The 16,560-nt window shown below is 62.1% G+C and overlaps 1 protein-coding gene across 6 annotated transcripts in view; it reads right to left on the bottom strand.

Annotated features, from left to right (window-relative positions):
* Window positions 1-16,560, bottom strand: part of COL5A1 (collagen type V alpha 1 chain) — a 155,401-nt gene that overhangs the window by 70,852 nt on the left and 67,989 nt on the right. For 5 of the 6 annotated variants that reach the window (XR_007478108.1, XR_007478109.1, XM_012538721.3 and 2 more), the window contains exons 6-16: window positions 16,268-16,405; window positions 15,343-15,594; window positions 14,179-14,346; window positions 13,993-14,046; window positions 9,203-9,244; window positions 8,948-9,010; window positions 4,323-4,397; window positions 3,370-3,462; window positions 1,813-1,869; window positions 921-974; window positions 531-584 (exon numbers count right to left, since the gene is read on the bottom strand). Coding sequence is in view for 4 of the 6 variants with exons in the window: in XM_012538721.3 (XP_012394175.1) it covers window positions 531-584; window positions 921-974; window positions 1,813-1,869; window positions 3,370-3,462; window positions 4,323-4,397; window positions 8,948-9,010; window positions 9,203-9,244; window positions 13,993-14,046; window positions 14,179-14,346; window positions 15,343-15,594; window positions 16,268-16,405 (1,050 nt within the window). In the remaining 2 variants the exon portion in view is untranslated. The remainder of the gene's footprint in view (window positions 1-530; window positions 585-920; window positions 975-1,812; window positions 1,870-3,369; window positions 3,463-4,322; window positions 4,398-8,947; window positions 9,011-9,202; window positions 9,245-13,992; window positions 14,047-14,178; window positions 14,347-15,342; window positions 15,595-16,267; window positions 16,406-16,560) is intronic. The other variant, XM_033415356.2, reaches the window with a different exon arrangement.

The raw sequence follows: 16,560 nt of genomic DNA on the forward strand, positions 1-16,560 counted from the left end.
GAGCTCAACTGGATGGTGTTCATCAATTTATATTAGGTTATAAACACGCGCTCTCTGTCAGTAGCCACGGTCTCATGGAAGCAAAGCAGTTTCGTCCACTAAAATTACAACCCAAACAGAGAATCCAGGAGTCTAGGAGCACAGGTAAGGTGCGGGGGCCCGAGCAGCCGGCCGGCCATTTCCCCCAAACCAAAGCCATTTCTGGAGAAATGAGGCTGCCCCCGAAGAAAGGACCACTGATCATTTTGTCTTTTCCATACTTGCTCCCCAAGAGCCTGAGAAATTGCTTTAATTAAACATGTTTGTTAAACTACGTTCACATGCTCGGGACAGAGGCTGGGGGCAGGGGCGGGGCAGCTCGCTGCCCCCGTGGAACGGGACCCACCCAGCCTTGGACACAGACACGCCCTCTGAAGGGAGGGGAGCAGCTGGGCCAAGCCTAGCCGGCAAGGTGCAGCGTGACCGGGGCAAACGCACCGCAGGCTCCCGCCCCATCCATGGCCCAGCCGCTGTCACTGAGAACTACTCACCCTTCTTCCAGGCTTTCCCGACGGGCCAGGTGGGCCCTGCAAACCCCGGGGACCCTGTCGCGAATCAGAGGACAAAGGTCAGTAGCGTGTCTGTTTCTCAGAGGGAAAAAGCAAAGCCTGGCCCCCGTGCTCGTCCACCTGGCCCGTGGCTACTGTCCCAGCTGCCAGCATGTGGGCAACAGCAGGACAGGGTGCGGGACCCACTGCCCTGAGGGCGGGGACCGAAAACAGCCAGCTCGGTCCCCTGCCGCTGACACCACTGCTGTCCTACAACCAGCTTTGCATCAGGTGATGGCAACTCCCGCTACTTCCTTGACGAAATGCGGCATCGGGGGCACCGCCTTCCGGGGGGCGCCGCTTCAGACAGAGGAAGGTGAGGGGGGTACGTACCTGAGGCCCCATGTCTCCCGGCTCGCCCTTCAGACCTCCGCTCCCGGGAGGGCCCTGGGGAGACACGTCTGGTTAGGGGATGCCCGGCAGGTACAGGCTGTAGGGGTGACTGGGGAAGGGTCGGGAAGCAGAAGGGACACAGGACTGGCCTGTGGGCAGGGCTCCCACAGAGCCCGGCCGGCTGCCTTGGACAGAACCCGAGGGACAAGCAGTCACTTTTCCTCGTGTGCATCTCTTGCCAGGTTTGAGGGAAATCCTGGACAGTGGCGCGCACGAGGGCCACGAGCTCAGAACATGCTCGCTTCTCTCCAGGATGGATCTGACCACGGTCTGTCACAGCCCGTAGCCCAGGGCCGTGTGTGGACATCCTTGCCCACTGCAGGGCAAGACCCCCAGATGCTGGGAGGGCACCGACGCAGACCTGGGGCCAGGGGCCAAGCCCACCCCACACGGGGAATGGGGATGGGAGCACTGTGCGCTTCAATCCTCCGGCTCCTTGCAAGCTTCAAGGGCCATGCACACCCCCAGGGGCCCCCTTCACTGCCCCGAGTGTGTCTGGCTGCCCGAGGCTCGTGCAGCAGGGGCCGGGCAGGGGGATAGAATCGGGGTCTGCCCCACACTGAGGTGGTCTCGACTATAAAGAGGGATGGCAGCCTCAAAAGAAAGAGGCTTGGAGCCCCCGGGGTCACGAGGTAAAGTCGTAGCCAGTGCAAGTGTGAGGGCTTCCCAGCCCCCAGGGCACCACAGGCCCCAGCCGCCCAGGCCCCTCCTGCCCCAAGGTCCCAGTGACGTAAAGTGTGCTCTGACCTGGATAAGCTGGGAGCCTGATGGGCTGGGGGGGCAGTGGGAAGGGAAGGCACCCCATCCCCCAGGCTCCCCCATGACTACTTACCATGGGGCCGGGTCTCCCAGTAAGACCCATCGGGCCAGCCGGCCCCCTCAACGCCAGCTGAAAGGGAAAACGGGACACGCTGAGAAATGGCTGGTTTACCTGTACTGATAGGTGAGACGTGCCAGGTGGGAAGGGGGGCCGATATCAGAGGCCAAGGACAGGAGCCTCTGGGGGCGGAGGTCACATGGACCCCCAGACCCACTTTCTCCGATCCTCTGGGCTCCCGGCAACAACCACAAACGGAGCGGCAGAAGTGGGGTGGGAGCCAGGTGGGTGCCCACTCCCCGCTTTGGGGATGGGCGCTCCACCCACCTGGCTGCTCAAAGCCTCCTGCTGCCTGCCTCCGTCTCCCCAGCTGGCCTCGCACAGGCAGGGCCTGCCCTCAGCCCTGCACCCCGCAGAGGAAGCGTGAGAAGCAGCCCCGCGTCCGGGCTGGGTTAGGGTTCCACGAGAGGCACTTCCAGCAACCGGGGAGGTATCGGGGAGCCCTCCTAGGGTGAACTAAGTCATGCCCAGGAGAGGCAGCCAGGGAGCCTCAGCCACCCAGGGCCCCGCCTAGACACCTGCCCAGGTGGCTCCACGCCTCCCAGCTGCACCACACAGCTCAGCCTGCTTTCTTAGAGGGCTTCCTCCACGCCACTCTGAGACTGTTTCCCCTGCATGACGCCATTTTAATTTTGGAAGATTTTGTGTTATGAAATCTTCTTGGGAGCCCATCGCCCACTTGACTTCAGTCAAAACACACACATATTCGAAAGCCAGCCAGGCCGGCCCGTCAGTAAATCCGGTGGCAGGTGATGGGGTTTGCTACCCGCTGATTGTATCACACGACAATGTGTTCCGCAGCAATGACTCAGTACCCGCCGCCCTGTAATGCGTTATCCACACGTTCTGATCGTTAGCATCTATCCGCTGCGCCAGAGCTCCATAAATGTTGCCAAACAAGGGACTACTTAGCAGCTTGTTGCAGTGCCCCATTACGGGCACTCCACTGTCACCCACCCCGCCGGGGGCATCTGCTCTTATCACAGGCAGTCAGCAACCTGGAGCCTCGTCAGTGAAAAACACAATTCGCTAATCAGCTCATCTACCAAGAGCAAAGCAGTAATGGGGCAAGTGCTCCTCGGGACCCCCAGGCTGGGCCAGGAGCTCTGGGGCCCACGGGCTCTCCCCAGAGCGTCGGGCTCGGCCCAGCCCATCACAGGGAGCCCCTGCCAGGAGTACATGGCGGGGGTCCCTCCATCCCCAGAGCCCAGGGGAGGGCAGCGGATGGCTGAAGCTGGGCACACGGGGTCAGGAGGTGCCAGAGGGGCTCAGCAGCCGTCCTCATCCAGGAACCTGGACCCTCGGTGTGGGCGAGGGACCCTAAGAAATCTCCCCCACCTTTCCTTGTGCTCACCCGGGTCCCCCAAATGCACAGGGATGACGATCCCCGCAGGCTCCTGACTCGGACAAGCACACCCAAGCTGGCCAGAGGCACTTCCTCTCCAAGCTGGGCTCCGAGCCCCACGGGGCCGGGCTCTGCCCCCCAGCCCCCCGGCCCCAGGCCCCACTCACCCGGGCCTGCTGGAGGATGGCTTGAGCTTGGGACTCCTGGGCCGACACCATGGGTCCTTTGGAGCCCGCATCGCCGCCCCCTCCGAACCGGAACTGTAGGTGTAAGACTGGGGTCACCAAGGGCACACCGACGTGGTGCCCACTCTGGACCCCAGGGCTGAGGCGGTGCCCGTCGGCCTCCCTGGCAACAGCAGAGCCTTGGAGAGTCCGGATGGGCAGCTTCCAGCCCCAGTCCCCGTCTCGGTCACACCACCCAACTCTGCCAGCGCAGGGCTGCTCCAGCCCCGCCGGCCAATTTCAGCCCTGGGGCCGCCCGGAGAGCCTCCCTGCAGCGGGAAGCCCCTTCTGGCACCTGCGGCATCTCACCTGAGACCCCACGGCCCCGATTTATTTAAAGGAAGAGCCCAGGGCCCAGTGCAAACCCCGCACTGGGGCCCAGCAGGGAGGCGACAGGTCCACGCAGGGTCTCTCGAGCTGCACCCAGTCTCCCGGGCACACGGGCTCACGGAGAAACTGACATGGGCCCAGACCAGCCCTCCATCATGCTCGCCCTCCCGGCCTGGGCTCCCCATGAGGACCCGCAAAGTCACGAGCAGGCCAAGTTCAAGGAGGGGCCGGCTGGCACGGGGGTCCGAGTGGAGAGGGCAGGTGTGTGGTGACAGAAGCAGACACCACACAGCTTCCCGCAGAGCTGGACTCCGTTCCCTTAGGAGGGGCCAGCCCTGGACGCCGGCAGAGGTGGAGCCCTTGACCCTGGTGTCCACCGTGCCGTGTCAGCAGAACAGCCCCAAGGGGTCTGTATCTACAAGACAGTCGGCCCAGGTTGGAGCTAGTCTTCGGCCCGGTGACCGACCCCCCTCGGAAACAGCCCAGGGCCCCACACCCCCGCCGCACCTGGGGCCCCGAGCCCACCCACACGGCCGCCACCCCCCAGCCCTCACAAGGACACTCACAGGCAGCATGAGCATGGTTCCAGGAGGGCCGGGCAGCCCGTCAGCCCCAGGAAGGCCTGGGCGTCCAGGGGGACCCTGTGGACAGAAGGGCCAGGAGAGTGGGTCAGCACACAGGGTGGAGCTGGGCTGGGACGAGGTGACGGGCGGAGTCAGAAACGCAGGACCCCGGGAAAGGGATGTGCACACCCCAAGCCCAGAGGAGGGGGCTTCGCTGTGGACTGAGGACAGGATCCAGAGGAATGAGAGACACAAAGGCTGGAGCCTGCCGTGGGGGCGGGGCGTGGAGGACAGAGGCCACACCGCGGGAGGTGCTGGGCCTTCCACGACCACAGGAGTAACGCCAGGAACGTCCCTGCCAGGTGTCCCACCTGGGGGGGCAGCCCAAGGACACCTGCGCTGGCTGCTCAGAGGGCAGCTTGAAACAATCGTCAGCCGAGCTTTGCCAAGCACTGAGGTCTGTAACTCAAAGACTTTGTCCCCTGAGCCAAAAGATGGGGCTGCATCACAGCCGCCTTCCCACCCTTCAGGACACTGAACGCAGGCAATGACGGGGCCCACTCTGTCCACGGCCTGTCAGACACGGGACATGCTCCAGCCACCAGGCCCAGGGCAAAATAAGAAAAGTCTCCTGGCCTTTGTGTGTCCTCTGATCAGTGGCCTAAGTTGGTCAAACGGAAATGTTTTAAAGCACTGGCACCGCAGGGCTGGTCACACGTAGACCAGGTAAAGAAACAAGACTCCCCTTCCACGGTTAACAGAGGGTTTTCCTGAGGCCGTCCTGGCGTCACTCTGGCACGGAGATGAGGGGACAGAGAGCTCAGACCCTCTGAAAGTGGCTGTAGGCCCAGGCCCCAGGCTGAACGCAGGAGCCCGGGGCTCAGGACCAGCTGCAAAGCCGAGCTGCTTCCCATAATAAAAGCAGCAGGGTCGGGGAGGAGCTGCAAAGACCAGGGGAGTCTTTATGCTGAGATATTTTTGCTTTTGCTCTTAGAAAGACCCAGAAAAGGAGAGGAACATGCACCAATCCTCAGGGCCTCAGTATCAGTGGTTTGCTTTTTTTTCAGGTCGGCTCCTGTGCAGTTACAGCTTGGGAGAGGCCAGAGAAGTTCTCGGGGGTCAGCACCTGCTCTAGATCTGAAACCCGGCTACACCTGCGGCCGGGGCCAGAGCCCTGGGGGAAGGGGGCACCATGCACGCCCCCACCCCACCAGGAGCCTCAGCTGGCCCTGCAGCAGGAGGGGGCCGGGAAGTCCCAGCGGAGCTCACTGAGGTCTTCTGAGCCCGGGAAGCCCGACAGGCCTGGAGGGAGGCGCTGAGGTGTTCCTATCGATACTTTCAGCCTTGTCCCAGCTCAAAAGGTATCCCCACCCAACGTGCTCCCTAATATGAAAAAGGGTCTTTCTGGCTTCTAGGGGGTTCAAGAGGTTAACAAGACGACTCAGGTGGCCCTGGCTCAATCCTAGTGATGCCTCATTGACAGCACCGGAGGGGGGACGACCAGGCCACAGAGAGGACGTGGCCCCAACACACCCAGGGAAGGCCCGTGTTACTGTGGCTTGCGGCCAGGACATCACAGAGATACCTGGCTGTGTGGAACAGGTGAGTAACCAGGTGTCCCAGGTTGGATGGCCCCACAAAAGATGTCCTGGGCACACAGGGGCACTGGAAGGCGGAGCCGCCTGTCCTGTCCCCAGAAGGCAGGAGATGGTCGGACAACCTTGCCTTGCGGGCATCAGCGGTCACTCACCACAGCCTTTGTGAAGCTAAAAGCTTCCTATGGGCCTCAGTGGACTCTGCCTCTCAGCTAAGTTGCAGGGACCCAGCCTGTGACCATCCCCCTGGCCCTGAGTGTACATCCAGCCAGCCGCAGGGGGAGGCGGTGACACAGCTGGGCATCGTCCCAGCGGGCCCTGGGGATTAATGCAGGCACCTGTGAATCACGCTTTCCGTGGGTGTAATAACGGGGGTTCTTACAAGCCTTTTAAAGGACAGAAAAGACCCTCAAGCAAAATCCCGAAAGGATGTCCAACCCTTGAAACCTAAAGAGGTGGGAGGGAGGGGTTGAGATCTCAACAACCGGGAGAAGGGGCTGGAGAAGCTGTGCCCATGGCAGCGTCATTACCGGGCTGTGTGGACATGATATAGAGTCATTGATCCTGCTGCTCCCTGGCCCCGAGGGTATCAAGTGCATCCGACTCTGCAGGGAGGGAGGCACCCCCCGCAGGAAAGGGCCACTCAGACGAGTCTGCATAAACAGACCTTACTGAAACAAGCCTTATCTTCCATTAGTTTCCCCCACGTATTTCGCAGTCACTTCTCCATAGTTTATTGCTTTCTGTTAAAATGGTATATAAATTCCCAAGTCTAACCACTTCTCTGGGTTTCTTCTTTTTCATGAAGTCTCATGTAAAATTAAAAATATGAATAAACTCATTTGCCTCTTCTCCTGTTAATGTCTTTGGTCAGCTTAATTTGCAGGTCCCACTGAGGGTAAAGTTCTTCCCTCTCCTACATGGGAATTCCAAGGTCATGCTGCCAGCAAGTGGCACTGCAGGATCCTGACTCTGCATCCAATGTTCTTTCACAGCTAATCAGCAGACAAGCAGGAGATCTGGGCATTGCGAGGACGCTGAGCTGTGAGCAGGGACAGTTCCTGGACAAGCTGGTTAGGCAGGGCCCAGCGGGCGAGCAGTGCTCAGCTCCTGGCATCAGCCCCTCTCCCTGGGAAGAGCCCTGGTAAGGTCCATGGGCCGCAGGTTTCCCCTCCAATTCCAGGGACAGCGGGCTCGAGAGCAGGTGGTCCCTCTGCCTCCCTAACCCCAGTCCCTTTCTCCTGGACCCTAACTTGAACTTAAGAGAGACCAGCTCTAAAAGCACCGGGATTCCACCGTCAGGTGCCGTGGCTCTTCCAACTCTCAGGTCTCAGCACACAAAGCACCAGCAGGGTCGCTGCCTCTGGCCCGGACCCAGGTTCAGTCCAGAGGCAGGGACCAAGCGGGGAGGAGTGTCCCTCTGGTTCGTGAGCATTTAGACCCTCAGTGCTAGACCAGTGCCCAGCACTGTGGACACTCAGTGAATATCTGTGCTGGACGGACAGACGGACAGACACTTGGAGCAACACTGAGGCTGACGGGAGATGTCAGTCAGTATCTGTGGCCCCTGTGGACGGCGACCTTCCCTACGTCTAAGAGAGAAGACGTCTGCTACGGCAGGCCGTCCTCTCTCACTGACGTCTGGACTCAGTCACACCCCTGGGTCCATCTGAGGATGGCTCTGTGGGGGGACATGGCTGTCACCCCTCCATCCACTCCCAGACCTTTGGAGTGAGCTGGGTTACAGACTGCAGCCCCTGGGGCAGAACCTGACTGGCGTGGGTTCAGGGGTGGGGAGAGGACAGGCCCCTCACCTGCTTGTCTGGAATTTCAACTGTGGCAGAGGCAGGAGCGGCATGGGAAGTATGGGAAGGCCAAGCAGGTCACAGGCCAGCCACGGAGCAAAGCCCACCTACTCCGCCCCCAAAGCCACTGGCCACAGGGAGGCAACATGGCGGAGAATCCTGTTTGGTGCCCAGTCTGACCCGGCTGCCCTCAGAGGTCATGCAGCCACCTGCTTTGTCTGCGGGCATTTCCTCACATCACCCTGAGCATCACCCCAAAGCCCCCAGCACCTGACAGCCAAACGCCCCCTCGGAAGCAGACCCCAGCTGCCTTTCATCAGGACCAGACCCAGGCACTGTCCATCCCAAAACCGTGAGGTCTTTGCTCTGGGCAGTGTGCCAGGCGCTGGGGATAAAGGTCTGTTAGGATGCACACACGCCCCCAGTGTCTCTCATCTACAACTACACCCAATTATAGCTCTCAGTCTGACTGTGCTCACATCAATATTCATTAGACCAGCAGGAAAAACAAAAAGAAAAAAACATCAAGCTGGTCGAGAACCCACAGGGCAGCAGTACCCCCAAACGCCCACTAGGAGGCGGAACGAAATTGCCGCGAACTGGGCTCAGCCTGCATCTCTCCGGCAGCCACCCAGGGCGACCCGTGGATGGTACCTTTGACCAGGGAGACCACAGGATGTGTCCCTTTGGTCAGGGTGACCCCAGGATGGTCCCTTTGGCTAGGGTGGCCCCAAGATGGTCTCTCTGACCCAGAGCAAGTTTTCTGTGTCTGTTGCTAGATTTCCAACAAGGAAGCTGGAGCAAGGGGGTCTTAAGGCCAATGAAGTCCGCGTATTTAGGGAGGATGATTCGGACCGTGTGGGATACCCAGGCAGCACCAGAGCTCTTTGGCCACCGCAGCTGTTGTTATTGCTACCCTAATGCAGGGCCGCCACTGTGAGCTGGCCCCTGGAACCCGCCGGGGGACCCACAGCCCAGCTGAGGCTCACTCTTGCAGGGGTCTCCTGCCTCCAGCTCAGGGCCAGGCAACAGTCGGCCCCCTAAACATCTGAAGAGAGTGGACGCACTAAGGGGTGGCGTGAGATGCGAGGGGACGGGGCAATCTGGGGAAGGACGTCAGTGTACGGCGGTCACCCACACAGGTGAAGGCAAGGCTGCTCCCCGAGCAGGGAGGACGCCTGGACGAGGCCACAGAGCCCGTGATCCGAGGGGACTGAGCCGCCCTTACCCTTTCTCCAGGGTCACCCACTTGGCCAGTGGGACCCATCGTTCCTGGAGGTCCTGGGAGACCCTAGAATTAAAAGTAAAATCAGGCAGAGTTAAAGATGCAGCCACAGGGCGGTTCCCGCCTTGCCAGGAGAGGGTTCGAGAAAGTGCCGGTCCCAGGGCGTTTACCCCTCTTTTCCATCTGGGAGCTTTAAGGGGTCTCCCTCCACCCCTGAGCGCCTCCCACAAGTCGTGGGAAATAAAATGGGACACTCACCGCGGGGCCTTCGGGGCCGGGTGGCCCCTCCAGGAGCATGCCCTGGAAAAGACAGGGAGAGCGTCTGAGACCCCAGGACCCCTTCCCTCCATCCCCAGACCCCGAGTGCGCCCGGCCCCTAGCAGACCCCGGTCCTGAGGAAGCCCTCCATGCTGGGTGGACCAGAGGGCCACCGTCTCGGGCCTCTGGGTCTGCACCCTCCGTCCTGGGAGGGGTCCCAAGCAGCAGCCTCTGGAAGGGGGGCCACGGCGACCGTCCTCTGAGCGTTTCCAAGGCAGCCACAAGCCAGACAGCAACCAACAGGTTTCCCTCAAGAACCGCTTCCAGAGGAGAGAGGAGGAACCAGGACGCCCCGGCCACACCTCCGGCCTTCCTGTGCCCAGGGGGCAGCGCCCAGGCAGGCCCCGGTGACGGCGGCCCGAGGGAGCAGTGGACCCCAGGGCCAGGGCCCAGGGAGGGTGGAGAGACGACCAGCCGGTGGCTTCCGGGAGGACAGGAGGAAAGGGCACCACAGCTGAGGTCCCCGCCTAGAGAACCGTTAGGCCCAACTGCTAGAGCGGCCATGCTGGGGTCTCCAGCCCCCTCCTCCCTCCACCTGGGCACTCAGCTGCCCTCCTCCTCTAGCCCCTCACCCGGCTGAGCCGAGGTTCATGCTGCCTCAGGCCCCCGGGCCTCACTGTCTTTCCCCCCAAATAGGGACAAGGCCTCCTGCCCCCTGTCAGCCTGGGCCCTAGAGTTGGCACGGGCAGCGGAGGGGAGAGCAGGCTTCAGGTCTCTGCGGACACAGCTCCCGGCCCGGGGTCTCCTGCTCCCGGGCCTCGGCTTCAGCTACCTTCCCAGCACGGGCCTCCTCTCTACCCCTGTCCGGTCAACACCAAGGTCAGCGTCCTCTGTGTTCCATGCCCACCGCCCCAGCGTCCTCTGTGTTCCATGCCCACTTCAGGAGTCAGAGGCAACGCATGGCCTTCCAGGGAGGGAAGGACCTCTGGCCCCTGCGAGGGTCTGCATGCTGAGAACACCGTGGTGGATCGTTTCTGGGGGTCCTGGGACCCGGTGGGTTCCGTCCGGCCCGGCTGGGCAGGCTGCAGCCTCACGCGGGGCGCCTGGCTGCCGTGGACCCCTCCTCCCAATGAATTCCTGTGACGGCTGAGACAGCGGTGAGAGGGCTGGACATACTTGGCCCCCGGTGGCAGACCTGCCTCCTGTTTCCCCGGAACAAAGCAGGCTTGGGTCGCTTCTCTCTGGGGCTGATCAATGCTATTGTGCCCTGGGCTTTTCTTTGAAAGTGAACAGTTCTCTTGTGACACCTAGAATTGCCTCCTAGGAGTAAGAGGGTGTGCCCAGGACAGGCACCAGGTCAGCAAAGGTGTCGGACACCCCCCAGTGGGGGGCACCCAGGCCAGGGGCTGCAGGTCCCCTCCAAGCCCCTCATCCTCCCGACCAGGGCTCCCCAGTCGCTGGGAGGATGCACCCGGTGTTTACACAGATGTGCACTCAGAGAAATGTTTGTATACGAGATGTACACAGAGAGTTCATCCAAACGGCCTCATCAGTCCCACTTTCCTGTCTCCTCCTCTGACAAAGGCAGCTGAGGAAGCTCAGAACTGAGCTAGGCTTAAGAGAGAAATCCCTGGCTGCCATGGACCCTGCAGGACCGCAGCTGTCTTCCCAGACACACAACCGCTGTTCTCAGGGAGTGGGGGCCACGGTGGGTGGGCTCTCACGGGAGGATCATTGCAGGTCGGCCCGGCAAGGGCCGGAGGCCGCTGGATGGATAAGCCCAGAAGAGGGGTGCCGGCGCTCTCCCAGGTACAGTGAAGGGATGGACCCCTGACCACCACCCCAAAGAGAAGTGCTCCTAAGACACGGGAAGCCATGGCCTTCCTTCAACGGCCCTGCTCCACACCCTACCAGGGTGGAAGGTCTCAGCCTCAGCTGAGAACTCGAAACCATCCTTCACGGGGGTCCATTCATCTGCTACGTAGCACAGACCGAGAAAACCTCCCTTCAGCCCCAGTGGAAGGCAGACATGCCTGTTACGGGCCTTCGCCAGATGATACAGGACGTTGAATCTGGAGACGCCTGGCTCCCTGAGGTCCCAGGGCAGCCAGGAGCACCAGAGCTGACTGGCCTGAATCCGCTCGCCTGAGGGACTCCTGTCCTGTCGAGGAGCCGCTGGTGTCGCTGACCCACGACACAGGGTACCAGGTCTGCCCCTGTGTCCCCGGGATGGACGGATGCAAAGAGAAGGAGCTGGTTCCCAGAGCCCCATGGACAGTCAGCCACGCTCCCCAGAAGGAGGTCGCTGGGGCAGGCTGGGGAGAGGAAACGGCCACCCAACCTTCACGGGCCGTGACGCCTGCGCGGCCGAGGCAAGACCACGTCGGCCGTGGTCCGGGACTCGGCCATCTGTTTATAGGGAGCTAAGACTTTGAGGACATCTGGTGATGCTCCAGGTTGAGAAATTCCAACAGTTTCCATGATGTCTCCAGGGAGACCGGCCTCGGCCCCTCGGACACTCCGAACAGGCTGGGGGCTGGGCGGGAGCAAACGCTGGGGCCAGAGGGGAGGGCATCCTTCCCTAACTTTATCCAGATGACTCATTTCTCCCCGAACAAAGATGAAATGCATTTTCTGGAGACATGCCATTCGTGTTGGGCTGCTTCTATTTGCTCAGCCTGTTCCCCCGGCCCACCCTCGCCGGTGGAGCCTGGTGGAGCCTGGCCACTGGACGCCTCATCCACTCTCACCCGCCTCCACCTGGACCTGGGACGCTACAGCTCTCACACAGGGGCAGCCCGGTCTGAGGGACATGTGAAAAGGAAGCTCGTCCTGACCGACGTGCCGGCCAGGCCTTCCCAGAGCCAGGACCAAACCCAGGACTCCACGGAGCCTGGCCCCCGCCTGCCCGAGGGTTCTCCTCTTCCCAGGCAAGATGCCCCTTTCCCCAAAGCGATGGGGACACCACGGAAGGCACCCGAGTCGGCGGCAAGTCCACCGGGGACCAAAGCCATCTGGACCGTGGTCTGCACACAGCTGGGCCACAGGGAAGTCACACTGGGTGTGGTCCACCTTCTGGCACAGCCCCTCAAGGGCTGGCGCGGGTCCCCGGCAGCCCCGTGTCTTGAGGCGGCACCACTGGCCGCACTGCTCTTCCCCGAGGGTCGCCTTCCTCCCTGAGTCTGGACTCGGTGTGAGGGGTTTACATGTCGCCGAGCAAGGAGCCGCCTGGTGCTGGTGTCCCCCTTCGGCCCCTCTGCCCACTTCCTCTGCATCCCCATCTTCCGGCCCCAGACAAGCCCTGACTCCCTTGGACCCTTGGGGAGCACGGGGAAAGGAATGTTCTCAGCCCGAGAACAGGGTGTGTGTGCCCAGCGGCCACAGCCCAGTGGGAGCGGAGGCGCCCATCCCTGGGACATGCCCTGGGGGGCGGGGCAGGAGGCACAGAGCAGGACAGTCATCTAGTCCCCCCCCGTTCTGATGCCCCAGCCACGGGCTTCAGGTGCCTCTAAGGGGAATGAGGTTCCAAAAGAACCTTCCCAGTCCCACGGGAGGATGGGGGTCCCTCAGTCCTCCGTCCCGGAAGTCCCACGGGAGGATGGGGGTCCCTCAGTCCTCCGTCCCGGAAGTCCCACGGGAGGATGGGGGTCCCTCAGTCCTCCGTCCCGGAAGTCCCACGGGAGGATGGGGGTCCCTCAGTCCTCCGTCCCGGAAGTCCCACGGGAGGATGGGGGTCCCTCAGTCCTCCGTCCCGGAAGTCCCAAGATCGGAAGCGTCCTGGAGCCTCCACGTGGGGCAACCGAGTCCTGGCAGTAGAGGAAGCTGGAGCCTGGCCCCAGCCTCGTGAGCCGTCGAGTGCAGGACGCTGGCCTCCTCCCTCTGGCTCTTGGAGGACGTGGCAGGGGTGGACCTTGGCAGCCAGCCCCTCCCCACTCTTAGAGCTGCTTCCCAGCCCATGATGCCACACCCACCACGTGCAGCTGCAGGGCACCCCTCCCCCACCCGGCTGATCACCTGGCACCTCGCCCGCCCCGACTCAGCGCCTGGACCTCGGCAGCCCAAAGGCCACAGGGTGGACCCTGGTGCTCCCCGGCCAGGCACGGCTCCCTGAGGGCAGAGGACATGCCAACGCAGAGTGGGGCCCCCGCCGACACCCACCGCCCCACGAGGTGCACGTGGGACCCTCTTCCCTCTGATCCCAAGGTTAAGACGTTCTCAACAGTCATTTTGTTTAACTCGCCCCCAGCCCAGCACAGTGAAGTTTCACTCAGTGGGAGTTTCAGGGCAGAGCTGTTTTATTAAATCCCCTCGGCGTGGCTGACAGCCAGGCTTCCCTGTTCCACCAGCTGCAGCCACATGGCTGCACAGCCCGCGTGGAGAGCTGGGTCCGTGGCTAACTCTCCCTGCTCCAGACCGGCCGCCACACTCAGCCTGCTAACCCCCTCTGCCCTCCAGGGGAGCTCCCTCCTTCCCAGAAGCCGAGTCTTTTAACAAGGAGAAATCGACACACAGCGATGTGCCCGGATCCTAAGCGTGCGGCACAAAGGGTCCTGACCCATTCGAATCCCAGGCGGCCGCCACCTCATTCGAAGTCCAGAACCTTACCCCCGCCCAGGCGCTTTTCCAAGCAGCGTGTGGCATCCACGAGGTCACGCAGCTCCTCGTGGTAGCCCCAGGCATAGAGGCGCAGGGGTCCCACAGGTCCAGCCACATCCTACCTAACCCGCCACGTGCCCCCAGCTTCGACCCACCACCCCGCCGTTTCGGGTGACAATAAGAAAGTGTCTTACTGGCTCGACGATGGCAGGTTCTCCCTTTTGACCTTTCTCGCCCCGTGGTCCAATCTGAGGTTTGTAAGATGCAGAGAGAGGAGAGGGAGAACAGGAAGAAGGTACAGATTACACCAAATCCATACGGCTGGTGAAGCAGGGGGTCCCCCGCAAGGGCCCGGGGAGGCACCCTCCCTAGCCACTCACCCCTTCGTAGATGGTGTCCTGGTTGGCGGGCATGCCCGGCCCGATCTCCGACGGGGAGATGGTGGGGTCGTAGTAAGGGTCGTAGTAGTTCTCGTCCAGGTTCCTGATGGTTTCTTCTGTGAACTCTCCCTCCAAGTCGTCCATCCCCTCCTCCGGAGGCGGATCGGGCTGAGAGGGAAGGCAGCAGGGTCACCCAGAGGAACGGACACGCACAGGCCCCCAGCCCCCGGACTCCAAGCACCGTGGCATTCCGAGGTCACAGAACACAGGTAGCCTGGGGTTTCACTTGTTGGGAGTCATCGTCTCCCTCTCACGACGGGGAGACTCACCCCAAAGCCCCCAAGACCCCGTGGCAAATCAGGGCTGCAGAAGGATGGGCACGTGGCCCCAGGCTGCACCGTGTACTTGGGGAACCTGGGGCCGCCAGGGGCTCCACCCAAGGCCCAGGGTCTCGGGGTAACAAGTTCCTAATCCCATGCCCGCTGCCAGAGGGGTCTGGACCCATCAGAACCCCGTGTGTCTGCTCTGTGGCCATCAAGAATTCAGCATCACATGATGGCTGTTTTTAAGCACTCTCTATGGACCATGGGCTGAGCTCAACTCCTCTCCAGTCTGAAGACGTGGCAACAGCCCCAAGAGGCAGGGAACACTGGTGCCAGGTTGTAAATGAGATCACTGATTTTGAGAGAGGGGATATCACTTTCCAAGGCCACTGGCAGAGACTTCAAGTCAGGTCGGCCTGATGGGAAAGCCCATGGTCCTACCGGGCCTCATGTCTGGTCTGCTTGTCCAGACCCCCAGCTCATGTACCTGTCTGGCCTGCCCTCACCCGGGCCCCAGACAGGAACACTGTCTGTGAACACGCATGTCCTCATCCGTCACCGCCGAACCCCAAGAGACCCGGAGGGCGGGGCTCATTCCACCCATTCTGCTGATGAAAAACTGACAACACTGAGATGCACCCAGCAAGGCAGTGACGGCAAACTCACCGGGCATCCTCAGCCATCACTTAGAACGGCCTGGCTGCAAAGGGCTGCAGGGCCAGTTGTGGTGGGCAGGGGGAGGGCAGCTGCCCCAGGACAGCGAAGTGAGGAGTAGAGAAGGAAGAGCCCGGGCTCCAGCCCCCTCCCCTGGACCAAGCCCACTCGCTGGGAAGGCAATTACGTTAGAGGCATTGGAGGTGAGGACCGTGCTGGTGGGAACTTCGGCCCGGGCGCCCTGGTCGGGGGACCGGTCGGGGCTCTCGTCGGGGCTCTCGATGCCTTCGCCGTAGCTGAAGTCCTCGTAAGGGGGTGGGGTGTAGTAGTCCTCGCTGGGCACGTACTCGTAGTCCCCGATGCCGGGGTCCTCCTCCTTCCCGGCCCCCTCGCTGGTGTCGGGCACCGGAGGGGCTTCCGTGGGGGGCTGGGTCAGCTCCTGGGAGCCGGGCAGAGACGCGCAGGGTTAGGGGTGCGGCCGGCGCAGCGAGGACCGGGTCGGGGCTTTCCTCTGCGGCTTGAGAGGGAGGCTGGCCCATCAACCAACCGGCCCCTGTGGGTCGGGGCGCAGGGGTCCCCTCAGGCCGGGGGAGACAGCCCAGCCCGCGGAAGTGCTGTGCACGGCTAAACCCCGTGGTCATGCACTTGGCCAGGGTGAACCATATCTCAAATTTTTTTTAAGAAGTAAGAGAACAGAGAATTCCCTGGTGGGCCAGCGGTTAGGACTCTGCGTTCTCACTGCCGAGGGCCTGGGTTCAATCCCTGGTTGGGGAACTAAGATCCCGCAAGCCACATGGTGACCAAAGAAAAAAGAAGAGAACATTCCAGACTCTTAGAGCCTTATGGGCCAGTGTCCCGGCCACCCGTTGGGGAGGGGACTGGATTCCATCACAGCCATGTCCCCTGGTGTCCCCCGCACCACGGAAGGCCCTCTGCCCTACACTCCCCGTGAGGAGAAAGCACATACGGTCCCTGGTCCCCCGTTTCCCTGCCAAGCTCCCGCCCACCGCCCCTGCTCGCCACGCATCTCCAACGGCCCCCATGTTCGCCACGGCGCCCCCGGCCCCCCCGCCAACCACGGCCTCCAGGGACCAGCAGCCGCCCGGCCAGACCTCGGCCACCTCTGTGGTCTCTCGAGCTGCTTCCACTGGTGTCTTGGTGGGGGTGGGCTCCTTGCCCACGTCGTCCGTGTCCTCATAGTAGGGGTACTCGTAGTAATAGGTGTCTCCTTCACCCTCTCCTTCCGGGTACTGAGAGCAAACAGGGCCACGTGAGGAGGGTGCGGGTCCCCCACCCCGAGATGCCAGCCCGCCATCTCCCTCCCTCGTGGGCTCAACTGGGAAGATCGGACCCCCAAAAGTCGTGCCCAGCTCCAGGCACCAACCCCGTGGGCCCTGAAAGGAGT

The sequence above is a fragment of the Orcinus orca genome, chromosome 6 (assembly GCF_937001465.1).
Source record: "Orcinus orca chromosome 6, mOrcOrc1.1, whole genome shotgun sequence".
NCBI lineage: Eukaryota > Metazoa > Chordata > Mammalia > Artiodactyla > Delphinidae > Orcinus > Orcinus orca.